Consider the following 16167-nt stretch of genomic DNA (forward strand, 5'->3'; position numbering starts at 1 on the left):
TATCTTTTAGGGTAGCTTCACATGTACCAGATTCGCAGCAGATTTAACGCTGCGATTTGCGGATCCTGGTATAGTGAAGTTCTATGGAGTCACATACCCGCAGCGGAATTTTCATTCCACTGCATATATGTGACTCAGGGCCTTTAACCCCCGGAGCCCGCAGCCCCAGCCTGCAGCATACATTATCTGCTCGGCGCCACGACTATGTGAAGCTCCTGGCTCCCCTCGCTCCTCATCAGCCAATCAGTGCTGCCGTGCACTGATCGACTGATGGAAAGCGAAGAAAGCCGGGAGCCTCACACACAGCTGCGGCTCCGAGCAGGTAATGTATGCTCCGGGCTGGGGCTGTGGGCGCCGGGGGTTAAAGGGGCCGGGTCACATATCCGCCACCATAATGATAGCGTTGGTTTGGGGGGAACGATTCTTATCTCTACAATCTGCTCATCAGCTGACTGCCTTTTAACTGACTGCTGTTCCTCCCTGGGTGCTGGGAAAAGCTAAATCTAGTCCTGGGAAGCTTCTCCCAGTTTCTTAGGAATGGATCCAGCTTCATTATTACTGTAAATTTGCTTATCTCTAGTCTTGAGATCAATGATCTGCATATTGAAAACTTTTTTTCTAAGTCCTTTGATTGCTACAATTTTTAGTTTTTTTTTTCCCCTCAGAGCATAATATCCTTTAATGATGGTATTCCCATTTAATTGAAAGAACACAAATTAACAGTATACACACTGATGTTTTCTGATTTAAAAGTACAAAGGCTGAAAGAATCATCTTAATTCTCTTTTTTTTTTTTTTTTTTTTCAGGGTACTCTGAAGCCATACTGTGTTCTCTGGGATGACTCAAAATCGTAAGTGGCAATTTCACTTTCTTATTTATTATCCGCTTCTTTTTTTTCCTCTATAATTTTATAGTTTCTTGCATTATGTTTAGATGTGATTTCAAGCTGGAATATTTTATGATTATTGTTATTATTATCATCATTTATGTTTATTATTCTGGTTCATTCAGCAGTGGATTAGCAAGGTTTTGATGAGAAATAATCATAATAAAATTACAACATTAGCCTATAATGGAACAACAGGAAAAGACAATCTGCTGTTATTACTATATTATAGTTAACAAAAAGTCAATTGAACTGAATTGTGTGTCTGTGTGTATGTGCATGTGTCTGTGTGTATGTGTGTGTACTATTATTCTATTATTATTACTATTAGTAATAATGTTTAAGTTTCTTTAATCTACAGTACATGTAAAGGCAGAGATAGCATCTTGTAAGATCTTTTTTTTAGCTTAGAAATTTGTCTTTTTAAGATGTTGACCTACCAGGTGACATCTGTTAATGTTTACCTGGCATTTGTATTATGCAATTGTCTGTTACCATCTCCAAATAGCCAGTGCTATATCAAGGTGACAATACATGTTGTAGGAAATGTGGTTTACACATACAGTGATCGCATTTATCAACCTTGTACATCATCTGCACTTGCCGCATTGTATAGTAGGCTGCTGAAATGAGTAGTATTGTAAATCAGTTATAACAATGGAATAACAAGGGATGATAGCACGTATCATTGAGGAACTGGCTTTATGTGACTAATCCATAATGTCTAATATAGGCAGGCAATGTCCTTAGATCACACATGGTCTTATTCCTGAAACCCCTCTATGATCACAAGATATAGCCAGTAGAGATGAGCAAAACTTGAGCTCGCATAGGTTTATCCGAACCTGGACACTCTGCATTTGATAATCAATGGTTGAAGAAGTTGGATGCAGCCCTAGAGAGTCCTGGAAAGCATATATATAGCATATGGCTGTATCCATGTTTTCCAGGCAGCTTTAGGACTGCATTAAACTTCTTTAGCCACCGGTAATGAAATGCACAATGTTCAGGTTTGGAAGAACCCAAGCATGCTTAAGGTTTGCTCATCTCTAATAACTCCCTAATAACTCTCTAATAACTAATTCACTCCCTGTGCACACTACAGAATCCGCACGGATGACTTCTAGCTCATTCTCCCACTTGAAGTTCCACCCATCCCATAGGCTCCATTCTATGCTCAGGCAGATTCCGACGTTCGCCCAAAGAATTGACATGTCAATTCTTTGGGTGGACTGCAGAATCTGCCTGAGCATAGAATGGAGCCTATGGGACGGGTGGAACTCCAAGCCCGAATGCACATGGAATCCACTGAAAGTTATCTGTCGTGACTTCGGTAGTGTATACATACCCTTATTGTTTACAGTCTTTCTTTACTTGGCTATATCACATGATCGCAGTGGGTCTCAAGAGAGGAGGCAAGCCAAGATCTTCAACTTTTGACTTGACTTTAAATTGCTTTGTTTTTTTCTGTGAATGTCATGAAACTGTGGCAAATCTGTTGAATAAAAACAGTAGCATTCTGTGGTGGTTTTGGGGCGATGTCTAGATCACTGCTACTAACCATGCAGTATGTATTAATTCACACATTGTGGAAATGATCCCGAGTTTAGCTGCTGGTTTGCACAGGTAAAGTTTGTAGCAAAATACAATATTGGAGAAGTGGATTATACAAATCTTATCTTGTGGATTGCGGAAAATTAGCGCGCAATGCAGATTCTAAAATGCGCATATCAATTTCTGTCGAAGGTTTAATCACGTTCACTATAGCAGGGGTTACATTTGGTATTCTCATCTCTAAAACTTTTTGTGTTTGATAGACAATGCAAAATTGAGAAATTTTGCTAATATTTCATTACCAAAATTACTTACTTTTGCATTTGGGCTGTTGTCTCTTAATTGCTCCATTCACTAGAAATGAGCTACAATATCACACACAAACTAAGGTTAGGAGTGGTGCCGTATCTTAAAGAAACTACTTTACCTTAAGTTTTAGAATAGCTATTCACACTTTAAAGTATAGAAGAGCAAACTCTTCAAAGGTTTTGTTTGGCAGGTTTGATAAACTTTAACGTTAAGTTTGGATTCATCCGAACTAAACCTTTAACGAACCACACAGATAAACAAAACCCAACAGATAAATGATTGCATGTGTTTAGCTCTTTTAGTCCAACTAAAAAAAAAATTGCTCATCTATTCTTACCTGTCCGTGCTCCCCCGGTATCCTTCTTCTCCGGTCTTTCCCAAACAACAGTGACAAGAGGGACAGCCCACTCAGCCGATCACTAGCCGTGGCTATGTCCCATCTCAGTCGTTAACTGGCTAAATAGATTGGAGATGGCTGTGGCCACCTGGAGGAAGACATCAGGGGAACGCAGATAGGTGAGAAAAACTTTTTATTGTTTTTTAGATGAGTGAACGCCAGCTTTCCGAACTTTTTCCAAACTTTGCAAAAAGTTTTGGCACAGTTTTGGCACAAATTTCTTTTCAGGAAGTTCAGTCCACTCATCTCTAAAGCAATGAAGAGATGTGGTATAGACATTTTTAAGTATATTCACAAGACACAATGGCTCGGAGACAGAGAAAAATTGGACACAGATAAATAGCAACCAATCACAGCTTAGCTTTCATTTCTCAGATACTCAGACTACACTATGATTAGTTGCTTGTGTCCAATTTTTGTCTCAGATAGATCAATAGACCTGGGCCAATGTGTCATTCATACTTTGTGGCAAAGATACATCTTTACGAATAGGCAGATCTAGGATCGCTTGCTTCGAAATGATCATGCACACAACATTTCGGAGGAAATCCTCCTTTCTTAAACGTGAAGGGAGATGTAGCATAAATAAAACCTTGGACAACGCATTGCATCCCGTGATTGTGCTACTTATTGTGAGTAGTATGTTAATGTATATAAAGAATTGCTTTTAAGTTTAACTAAGGAACTAAGGAATAGTTGGAGTTTATGGGTGGATTGGTGATTTGGAAGACCGTTGACTGATCTTATGAAAGTGAATTTTATGAAAGTGAATAAATGCTGCCTGTTGCATATGAAGTAGGTTATTAAAACTATGAATATTGATAAAAAGATAAGCACTTGGTAGAAGGCAATACACTTCAATATAGCAAGTAAACAGATTAAATTATCATCATATGCAGTGTACAGTATGTCTTCATGCCAAATACAAGCTCCAGTCTGATCGTTCGGCATTTGAATATTGGTGGCTGAAGAAGTTGGATGTAACACTAGGGAGTCCTGAAAAACATGGATGTCCATGTTTTCCAGGACTCTTTAGGGCTGCATTCAACTTCTTCAGCCACCGGTATTCAGATGCAGAACGATTGGGCCAAAGCATGCTCACGTTTCACTCTTCTCTAATAATATCCAATCACAGAAAAGCTTTGCATTTCAGAACACATAAAACCAATGAAAGCTGATCTCTTATTGTATGCCATCTGCAACATGGCTATTTTTCTATAAGAAAATTCTGATAAATAAGGTGACATGTGTGTAAGCAATTATATATAAAAAAAAATAGAAAAAAAATATTTTCTATTATCCCAACAGTAGAGCGGAGTACAGTAACCGCAGTACCGCAGCAGTTAGCAATTGTTGTCCATGTGTTTTCCCTTCGATAAGAAGCATATAGATTGTTTTCTTGACAATTTACCAGCATAGCAAAACTGCAAAGAGTTTTCCATTTGCCAGCAGATATATATCAGGGTTTATCAAGTGGATGAAATCATTTGGACTGTATGTGGATAAACTGTGATAATAATATAGAATAAGAATATGAATGCCTTATGGTTTTATCAGGGTTCTACACTGTTGGTATAAAGCACCACTCAGATGATAGGAAGTTTCTGTACAGTATTATATTTGGAGCATATGATACACCACTAATTTTATTCTGGCGTTGTACACACTTTTGCAGCTTATGATCTGGGTTACTATAAATGGGTAATCTATTTTCACTCTCAAAGTCTTTCACGTTCTTAAATTGAGCATAAATCATACCCCAGCACCGTCCCCATGCCCCAGATACACAACATGCTGCCACCACCTACTGAGTTCTGTACTCATTTATGTCTAATGATAGAGTCATGTAGGTGTACCTGTAGTTTATTTCTTTGTGTCCTTCTAATTTTATTTGTATATATCTTTTATTTCTATTCTCTGCTTTTGTGTTTGCATTTAGAAAGATCCTGCTGTATATTTAATTATTTATCTGAATATTTAACTGAATATTTGAATCTTTTTCTGAAGATCCATCATGTTTTTATTAGAAACAAGTAATACATACAATAAAAAAAAAAACTACACAGAGGACATATATTGCACCTGCACCATGACCACACATTACCACCATTTAATAGTGCCAACATAGCAATTAATCCTCCCAATAGTTCCCCAATATAGTGTACTATACTAGTTCATTCCCTTAATGATGCTCCACATAGTAGTTAATCTCCGTAATGGAGCCCCATATGGTAGTTAATCCCCCTCCCAATGGTGAAACATTAGTGGCACCACGGGGTAGTTTGCCCCTCAAAAGTATCCTCGAATAGTATATATCCACTTGATTGAAGGGGGTAAAATCACAAAATTCTGTTTTTATTTGTGACCTCATCATCTTATCACATATATTTAGGGATATGTGGAGCTAAAAGAAAAGGTAAGGAGGGGCCCATCTGTATGATGTGTTCTAAAGGGTTTTTGCTTTTTTTCAGGACATATGGGGGGACATTTATGAAATGTCCGCCCAAGGCGTACGCCAGGGAGAAGGCACAGATTTTCCCCTTCTCCCTGGCGTATGAAGGCCGTATCCCCCGCTCACCCGATGGGCAGGCAGGGGGAGCTTGGTTGAGGCATGGTAAGGTGGGCAGGAGGCCTAAATCATGAGGAGGGGGTTGGGGATAAGAGAAGGTATACAATGTGTACATTTTTTCTGTGAAAATGATTAGGGCGATTGCCCTTTAAGTTATAAATAGAGTATTTGTTTTTGCTATATAACTATGCTTTTGCCAAGGGATCTGGATACTGATACTGTTGTGGGTTTGATAAATTTTTGGGCCATAACGGTTATTGGTACTTGTATTTGGAATGTACACGCTGTTCAAGTTTGTATTTGTACTTGAATTTCTTTTGTAAAATATTTTTGTTTCTTTTTTATAAAATTGTAAAAATAAAGATTTGAATAAAAAAAATATATACACATGCTGAAGGCAGGTGTAGATTTAGTGCGCCGGGTACAGGTTCGGGCACCCGGCTGTCCAGATTTACTAAGAGGTGTGTGACATGTACGCCGGTCTTCATAAATTCTCTCCCATGGTGTGTGTGTGTACCTAAAGTAGTGGATTGGCTGAAAAAGCCGTTGTTGTTGTTGTTTTCTTTTTAGTTTTCATCTACAAGGGCACTACATAGAAAATAACTTTGCCAGGCAACCCCTGTGAGGTTTATGAATACAATGAGAAAATATTTGCCCAAATGTATGTCAAAAGTACCTTCTGGAGATGTATGTTGAGTTCATTTTTGCTATGGATTCAACTGTCAAAGGGCAAGCGTTTACATTGACTTTTATCAAAAGCATGCATTCTATTAGCTGTGTATGTTTAAATGGGTTGTCCAGGGAAAATCTTTTTCTTTTAAATAAACTGGTTTCAGAAAATTATATAGCTATGTTATTTACTTCTATTTAAAACTCTGAAGTCTTCTAGTACTTATCAGATGCTGTATGTCCTGCAGGAAGTGTTGTTTTCTTCTTTTCTTTTCAGTCTGACACTGTGCTCTCTGCTGCCTTCTCTGTCCATGCCAGGAACTGTCCAGAGCAGCAAAGGTTTTCTATGGGGATTTGCTACTGCTCTGGACAGTTTCTGTCTCAGACAGAGGTGGCAGCAGAGAGCACTGTGTCAGACTGGAAAGAAAAACAACATTTCCTGCAGCAGCTGATAAGTACTTTACAAAAAAATTACTTTCTGAAACCAGTTGATTTGAAAGAAAAAGACTTTTGCTAGATAATCCCTTTAAATAAATTTTTGAAGAACTACATTTTAACCTATAGAGGCGAAGAAATGGACAAGTTGAAATCCTAATTTTCCAACCGTCTTTCCCCTAAACATTTGCTATTGGAAAGACCTTTCTGATTGGCAGTTCCCACCAAAATCTGCAGGGACGGGCAAGTTTCATCTTTGAAAAATTGTACAATAGCGTTTTGCACATGATGGACCTGTCGTTATAGCAAAATGGGGGAGATTTATCAAACATGGTGTAAAGTGAAGCTGGCTCAGGTGCCCCTAGCAACCAATCAGATTCCACCTTTTATTCCTCACAGACTCTTTGGAAAATGAAAGTTGGAATCTGATTGGTTGCTAGGGGCACCATGTTTGATAAATCTCCCCCCCCCCCCCCCAATGTCTATGTAAATAGGTTCGTACTCAAACCTCTTAATAGCATTACTTGTAATCAGGTGTTGTAGCTTGATTACTCTTTCTTACTCAATTGAAAGAATGAAAAGAACATTTACTTATCGTCTGCGTTTGTTTACATTGCACATTTTCTTCATCAATCCTCATGTCTAGGTGAAAGTGATGCTGTGCAGTTTTTGAACCATTTCAATTCTGCTTATTGGAAATGTAAATTATTCTTGAGTTCTCAGGGGATAACTAATCTATACAGTAAAGTATTCAGCTCCAGCAATCAGCACTTTCTGGCATGTAAAGACAACTCATCCGGACTGCATCTATATACCATGTTACCAGTATATAGTATATCTCTTTTACTGTAGTGTGATGGCATTTTGGGTATTTTATTCACTGTTCTGATGTAGAAAGATGCATGGATGACAACAATATACTGAAATCCCCATGTTTCAGAGGGAAAAGAAACCTTAGAACATGGGATCTCCGTAACAGTAGACCTAATGGTTTGATATTAAATCGTACCGTAAAATGTTCTTGTAAATAGATTTGGCACTATAAATCTTGGTTCTGTTTTGTTGGATTATAGTTATAAATTGTTGTACAGTGTACACTAGGTATATTTAACGTGACTCTGTACCCACAATCTGCCCCCCCCCCAACCGCTTGTACCGTCAAAGAACTGTTCCGGGGTCCGTACAGCAGGTGATTTAGTTATTGTTCTAAAAAACTTTTAAAGGAGAACTCCAGGTAGAGGTAAAAAAAAAATTAAACATACCTGTCTAGCCCAGTTTTGAAAATACCAAAAATCCATTTGTTTGGGGGAGTGGAGGGGGTGGTAGTGGTTTGTTCTGTATTGTGTTTCTGTCCTTCCTGGTTGATCAGTTCCCAGAATGCAATGCTTTCCCTCAGCTGATCATTACAGTCCCCCACCCATCACAATCAGTAAAATTAGAGCTGCACCTGCTTCTGGCCATTCAGAGATTGTGGATAACTCAGGGGATTGGGGGGATCCAGCCAAGCCTCCTGTGACATCACGCCCTGCCCCCTGTCTGCATCATCAGCCTGTGCTCAGCAAACACACACAATGTGAGACAGAGGCATAGAAGATTTGTCTCCTAAGGTGGGAGAGCAGTGGGAGCAGAAAACAATGTGAATTGGCACAGGGGCCATTTTTTTTTTCACTTCCTTGGATTTCTATTAGCTACCAGTGTGGCAGAACCATACAGACACAGTAATACAATTTTTTCATATCCGGAATTCCCCTTTAACCCTTAGGCGATCCTGGACGTAACTGTACGTCCAGGGCTGCCTCACCACGTTCAGAGTGGGGCCGCGCTCTAAACCGTCGCGGTCCCAGGTGCCGCTTGTAGCCCGGGACCGCAGGTATTAGCGGGCATGGTCCGATCGCCGTGCCCGCTAATACAGTAATCGGATGCAGCTGTCAAAGTTGACAGCTGCATCCGATTACCGAATGCAGCCATTCCCTGGTGTCTAGTGGGGAGGAGCGATCCACACATCTTACCCCTTCCGGGGTCAGCGCCGTAATGGCGCTGATCCCGCCTCAGCACTAGGTTGCTTCCGGCTGCAGCAGCCGGAAGCAATCGATGTTCCTATCTCATCGATCTGTGCTGCATATCTATGCAGCACAGATCTGAATGAGAGATCAGTGCACTTATACTAGAAGTCCCCCAGGGGGGCTTCTAGTATAAGTGTAAAAGTTAAAATAAAAGTGATGTTATTAGTAAAAAGTCCCCCCCCCTGATAAAAGTCAGAATCACCCCCCTTTTCCCATGTTATAAATAAAAATAAACAAATAAATAAACATGTTTGCTATCGCCGCGTGCATAATCGCCAGAACTATTAATTAATCATATTCCTGATCTCGCACAGTAAATGGCGTAAGCGCAAAAAAAATCCCAAAGCGCAAAATTGCGCATTTTTGGTTGCATCAAATCCAGAAAAATTGTAATAAAAAGCGATCAAAAAGTCGCATATGCGCAATCAAGGTACCGATAGAAAGAACACATCATGGCGCAAAAAATTACACCTCACACAGCCCCATAGACCAAAGGATAAAAGCGCTTTAAGCATTGGAATGGAGCGATTTTTAGGAACATATATTTGTTAACAATGGTTTGAATTTTTTACAGGCCATCAGATAATACAAAAGTTATACATGTTACACTTGAGTTATACTTGAGGAACATATATAACAAGTCAATTTTGCTCCGGGGCGAATGGCGTAAAAACGAATACCCCCCAAATAAAAGAAATGCGGGTTTTTTTCAATTTCACCACACTTTGAATTTTTTTCTGATTTTGCAGTGTACTTTATGAAAAAATTCAGGCTGTCATTGCAAAGTACATTTAGTGGCGCAAAAAATAAGGGCTCGTTTGGGTTTCTAGGTAAAAATATACAAGTGCTATGGCCTAAGGAGAGTGCTAAGGAGAGAAAAACGAAAATGCAAAAATTGAAATTGGTCCGGTCCTCTAAGGGTAAAACTTGCAGCCCTGTGTCAAATTGGAAGGGCCTAGAGTGTCTGTGCCCTAGGCCTGCACCACCTCTCCATCCCTCCTCATCATTAGAATGAGCTATCCATTGGATGAATCATTAGCCACAGGTGAGCATTCACAACAGATCAACTATTCAGCTCCTGCACACCACAGTGGATGGGGACATTAGCAGTTGGCTTCCTTGTAGTGGCCGCTCCTGGTTAATGCAGCTCAGTTGCTCTTTACGGGAAAGGAGCTAAGCTGCAGTTACACGTCAACAAAGCTACACAGTGAACAGAGCTGACTGCTTCTGACCCCGTTCACTATGTAGTTTTGCCTGAAAAACCCCTCTAAAATTTTCCGGACACGATTGTCTTTGTTAAAATCTTATATTTTGGTCTTTTGGTCAGTCATTTTTAAACCCAAACCAGAAGTGGTCTGAAAACACAGAATCTTTCCATTATAATTTTGCCCTGTCAGTTCCACTGCTGATTTTTGTTGAAAAAAGACTGACGAAAAGACTGGCGAAATTACTGTGTGAACATAGCCCTAATGTGTACAGTACACACACCATTAGGTACAGTAGTTATGGTGAGATAATACCAAAATAAACAAATAAGTAAGATTTTTGTAGCAAATAATACCTACCCTGTCCATGGCTCCTTGATTTCCATAATGCGCTTCATTGAACTTCCGGTTTAGGGGGTGGGCTAAAATCCTGCCACGTTTGGCTGCTGCTTCTGTCTCTCTGGGCTTTCAAATGATTCAAAATAAGAAAAAAGAAGTTTCTAATGTATCTTTATTTTGGCAGATGCAAAGAAAAACTATAAGGTTAGAGGATAGAATCAATAAACATTATACACTGACAATGCAAGCAGCTCCATAATTTCACACATGTCTGGCACTGTCCTATATGCTCTATTGAAAGCAGGACAAAGGGCTGTGTTCAGCTTTGACTCACATATTTAATTTTTTATTCTTGCTTTCTATTTATAGTGCAAAACAACTTGCTTAAAAAATTTGCTTCTACAGCCTCCATAGTGGGCTGCATGACCTCTATTTTCTCTCTATACTTTTACAGTCTAGGGTTCAAAAACAGTATGACTCAGGCCGTATGGCCATGTCACAGAATTTCTGGTGTCAGTTGAGATCAGTGCAGTACTGGCCCGGATGAACTTTTTTCTGTAGAAATGGGATGCAGGCACATTCGGGTGTGTCCGCATTCCAATTACCCATAGCTGACAATGTAGAGTGCGGCCTGAGCCACATTTTACCTTGTCTTCTCTGTCAGTCTTGAACTGACAGAATTCCATTACAATCCATGCAATTTATTTTTTCATTTAATAACGGCCAGTGTTACAATGGCCATTATTAAGTGGAAAAATACATTGTGTGAACTATATTTGAACTATACTTGTACATAGTCTTTCCATCTTGTATGAGTGTTCCTCCAGGGTTATTCCCCTCCCTGTCTGCTATCTAGGCTGGCCTGTCAACTCCACCCTGTTTGTTATCTCTTAAGAATATAACATTGCTGCACTGTGCAGGTTAAGGGAATGGTAATTTTTTCCCTAAGTGCCATAATTTTTTAGGGGTAACTTTAGCAGGACGTGAGGATGGACACTCTAATTGACGGGTCGATTGAATAATATGGAGTGAGATGGTCTCTGAACTGAACCCAGTCTATGACTGAATAATTTACAGTCTCAATGTGCTATTCTATTAAATAATATAAGCCCTCAGGTACATATAAAGACTGAAGCAGGGCTCGCTGGACCTATTATTTAATAGAAGACTATTGTGTGTGTGTGTGTGTGTATATATATATATATATATATATATATATTATTATTATTATTATTATTTTTTTCAAACAATTTACATAAATGTACATACAAAGTGTTTTTTTATATGAAGACCACATCAAATATTTATCATGTGTTATTTGAGGCAAAATATCAGACAGTTTTTCCTGTTTTCAGGCTAAAATACTGTATCATACATTCAACTATTGTGTAATGTTTTATGGGCTTTGTCATGTGCAGGAGGCTCTAGGCTGTGGCCCCACACAACACTTGCCATGTTGCATCAACGCACTCATAAAGGCAAATTACTTCTGCCTAGGATGTCACAAGAAGAGACTGCTAACTGTAAGACAGCGATAGAGGTCACCATCCAGCATCTACCTTAAATTTTATCTTGAGCAATAAGAAATCTCAACTGTTTTAAAATGAGTATATTTCCCAGTGATAGGGAATACTCAGTGTCCTTGTAGCTTAGCTACAAGTATTCGTAGAAAAACGAATAAATTGGGTTCTGGCTTTGTTCTTTGATGCGTTGTATTATTAACATAACTCAGCAGTGTAATAATAATCTCTTGAAAAAAAATAAAAAAATATATTTTTTAAAAAAAGCTTTGTATTGTTAGAGAGAGAGGTTAAAAAAAATTAAATTGGGGATTTTGCTCGTATTAAAATATTTTATCATTTATTTATGAAGCATTATGAAACGTGTGAGATTTATGTTCAGTTTTATTGCTAATAAAAACCAATGATGTGCTAAATCTTCAAAATGATAACTGGCAAGTAAAGACTTAATGAAAACTAAGCATATTTACAGTACAATTTGATCAAATAAGCCATCATCCGCGGAATCGTGAGAGACGATGTTTTCTTCAGATCCATAAAATCGCATTTTTCCACTTCAATATGCCAAAAGACTTTGATAACATGAAGTTATGATCCCATGAACTTGCAGCAAAGTTATGATACTATGAAATTACTTGACACTTAATATATAAAGTAATTATTTGTGTTCATTTTGGGAGGTTATAAAACATTCCCAAACACCATTTTTTATCTCGTATAATGTCGTTTGCTCTTCTCAATATGCCGCTCTTAGTGGTTTTGTCTAGGAACATAGATTCAGTGCCAAGACTTCTAAACAGTTTAATTTGAAGTGATTGAATTAGACCGATCCATAATATAAATAGAAGACGTGTTTTTACAGTAGAGTAACCTTACAGAACTATTTCTCTCATGTAATTGAAAATATAATGATCATGTATCCAAAATAGTGTAAATTCATGGCAATAGCATTTACCGAGCTTGGAAATTTCATTTATGGGTTGTACTTTTTTTTTTATCAGACTAGTCCACAGTTTAATTTGGGTCACATTGTTTAGTAATGATAATGATAACAATAATTGATTTACTTTTATAGCACTAATTTATTATAATCGGTCCTTAATCTCATTACAATCTAATTTCCGAATTCTCCTAACTGTATATTTTTGGAATGTGGAAGGAAAACCCTGTAAACACTGGGATAACATACAGACTCTTTTATAAGCTATTGGATGAAGTAGGATTGAACAACATATGCCACACTGCTAGTGTGTCTAGAGCCTTCTAAAGATTTAGGGGTCTCAATGCAAAACTGGCACCAGTCAGACATCAGTCTGACTTTTATAAGGTAATCATTCTTATCAATAAGCGCAAAGGTTACCCTACACCCTGCCCAGACTGAAAAACCAAAACCCATAAATGTATCATAAAGTGCCAACTGAACAATTTAACCTTAAGGCCAGGTTCACACTACGTATAAAAACGGCCATTCTGTGACCCAGCTGGAAGACTGGCCCTGAATGATTTAAATTTTTGATGACTTCGGATGGCCGCAACTGAATTCACCACTGCACACAATGGAGCGTGCGACCGGAGCCACACGCTCCATTGTGTGAACTGACATGTTCTCTCCGGCTGCTATTCAATGAATAGCGGCCGCACAAAACCAGCATGTCAGTTTTTCCTGTGGCCGGATGGAATCCTGGCTGGATAGTATACTGTGTTTATACTCTCCGGCCGGGATTTCATTCATTCCAATACAATATATGATTTGCATAAATCACGGCCGTTGCTGCAAATTGCAACAATGGCCATGATTTAAGCAAAACATACCTTGTGTGAACATAGCCTAATACTGTAAAGAGCAGGGACTCCTTTCATTATGACAAGAGTCCGGGCTTTCATGCAGTACACATAACTGCTGCATGTAACGGTGTGTGCTGCATGGCTCCAGGAGGTAAGGGGTGATGCTAAGGCATACTTACTAACCTTTTTCCTTAAGTATGTGGTAGAAAACATACATTTGCGGACGTGTGAATGCAGTAGTAGGCTATGTTCACACTATGTATCAGATCGGCCATTCTGTGACCCATCCGGGTCACGTAACGGCTGGTCTCTGCATAGATCATCCTGGCCGGTACTGCAGTATTGGCCGGATGATCTTTCTGGCCACAGTGTTCTGATGCCAGAGCCGCTCGCTTCATTGTGTGAACTGACAGGTCTTTCTGCGGCCGCAATTCACTGAATTGCGACCGCAGAAAACTGACATGTCAGTTATTTGCGGGTCCGCATGGGATCCCGGCCGGAGCGTATACGATGTGTCATTGTATACGATGTCCCATAGAAGAACAGGCAGTGTTCACAGGCGTCCAAAGTACGGCCATTGTTGCCGATTGCAACAACAGCCGTACTTTTACGTAGTGTGAACATAGCCTTAGACTACTAATCAGAATAAAACTTTTAAACATATAACGGAAACTACTCATCATGTAACATATTGCTGTTCACTAGGGGGTTCTCCAGTCTGCGAATGTTATCATTGGTATTTGGACCTCAAGCAAAGACTGGCAGGGAAAAGTAAGAACTGAAGGCAAAGTATATGTATATATTAATTGAAAAATTGGACATTATTAGAAACTGCAAACTGTCCAAAATACCCCCTGTGGGGCAAAATATTATCACAGCCAACAGCTGCTCAAGTAAAACAACCCATGGCTATTTTATGCAAGATTGCTTTTTGGAAATGCTGTCCGAATATAATGAATGGATTTTGCCTTCGGGATTTAACACAAGTAGTTACGTCCTGACAGCTGTTTAAAAGCCACAGGAAACAACGGGACCTTTCCCCATATTGTTTTATTAAAAAAAATTTCTTCCTAATTTATATATTGGAGCATATCTACTGATCAGCTGACAAACTGAATATGCTGTGCTACCTGCCATAATGGAAATACTCATGAAGTATTCATGAGTTTTCTTCTTACTTGTTGAAACCTTCCAACCATCGCATTGATAAAATTGTGTGAATTTTCCCACTCTTATAAATAAGTTGTCTGGTTTTGCATCTCAGCTTTATTCTCTTTTCTTCCCTAATCTTTTACAACCCTTTTAATATTTTGTTTTGTTTGTATGTGTTGATTCCTTATTATTATACTATGTAAAAGATAGCAGCAGCCATACAGTCCAGGTATATAGGTTTACTTTGACGCCTGAGAATGAAGAATGGACCATTGATCAGTGTGTATACCGAGCAGACACTTCACGACACTCCTTAATTCAAGGGTTGATGGAAAATGGCAAGATGATCGCGTTGTAAATTTTTTTTTCTGTGTTGCACAACGTTGGAATAACACTTCAAAATAAATTATTTTTACACTGAAATAAGAAGTACCATGAAGTATCAGCTTAGTTATTCTCATACTTCAGGTTTTTTTGGGCCCTCAAGCGATAGAGCCTCAGCGGGCTCCTCATTTATCCACTATAGGCCAATCATCCACACACTATGCACACTTAAGACACCACTAACATATACAAACACACATTATTGACACAGACACTGACTAACTGACTCTGGATGACACTAACTCAATGACTCTGATTGACACTGACTGACCTACTGACAGACTGACACACATACACTGACTGATTGACAGGCAGACATAAACAGACACTGACTGACTGACACTGACACACTGACACTGACACACAGCACTTACAGCTCAGCCTTCTCCCTCTTCCTCTCTGTTGGGCTGCTCTCCACATTGTAAGATTGAGGGACTCCAGGTTATGTGATCAGGTCCTCCACCCTTCTCTCTATCTCTGTAGGTCTTGCTCCGTATCCTGTGTCAGCCTGATGTTCAGTGCTCAACCTGCACTACATTGAGTCATGAAACAGTGGCACTTGTGCCACACTGAACCCCTTCTTGTGGTACCATTGCATTACTGCCACCTTTTTTCATGATTTTGCCACATGGTAAAAATTGTACAATATCACCATGATTTCACATTGTTAGTAAAAAGGCAGTGATACCTCGATGGTGCCATAAAAGTATGTGCGGTTACATAGAGGGCTGTGGTGGGTATTTCGTGCATGCACAGCTAAGGAGGCCCACAATACTGCCTATTTTATAACTGCGGATGATGAGGAACCCTGTGGCCAGAGAGTCATGAAAGTGAGGTTTCAGACCAGTGTCAAGGATGCCGGATCATGTTAGTGGGCAGGGAAGAAGACAGTGACATCA

The 16167-nt window shown here is 39.3% G+C and overlaps 1 protein-coding gene across 4 annotated transcripts in view; it reads left to right on the forward strand.

Moving 5' to 3' along the window:
* ADGRB3 (adhesion G protein-coupled receptor B3) overlaps positions 1–16167 on the forward strand; it is a 669464-nt gene that overhangs the window by 476051 nt on the left and 177246 nt on the right. For all 4 annotated transcript variants that reach the window (XM_069974585.1, XM_069974587.1, XM_069974586.1 and 1 more), the window contains one exon: positions 808–851. In XM_069974585.1, the coding sequence (XP_069830686.1) occupies positions 808–851 (44 nt within the window). The remainder of the gene's footprint in view (positions 1–807; positions 852–16167) is intronic.

This window comes from Dendropsophus ebraccatus, chromosome 6 (genome assembly GCF_027789765.1).
Source record: "Dendropsophus ebraccatus isolate aDenEbr1 chromosome 6, aDenEbr1.pat, whole genome shotgun sequence".
In the NCBI taxonomy this organism is placed as follows: Eukaryota; Metazoa; Chordata; class Amphibia; order Anura; family Hylidae; genus Dendropsophus; species Dendropsophus ebraccatus.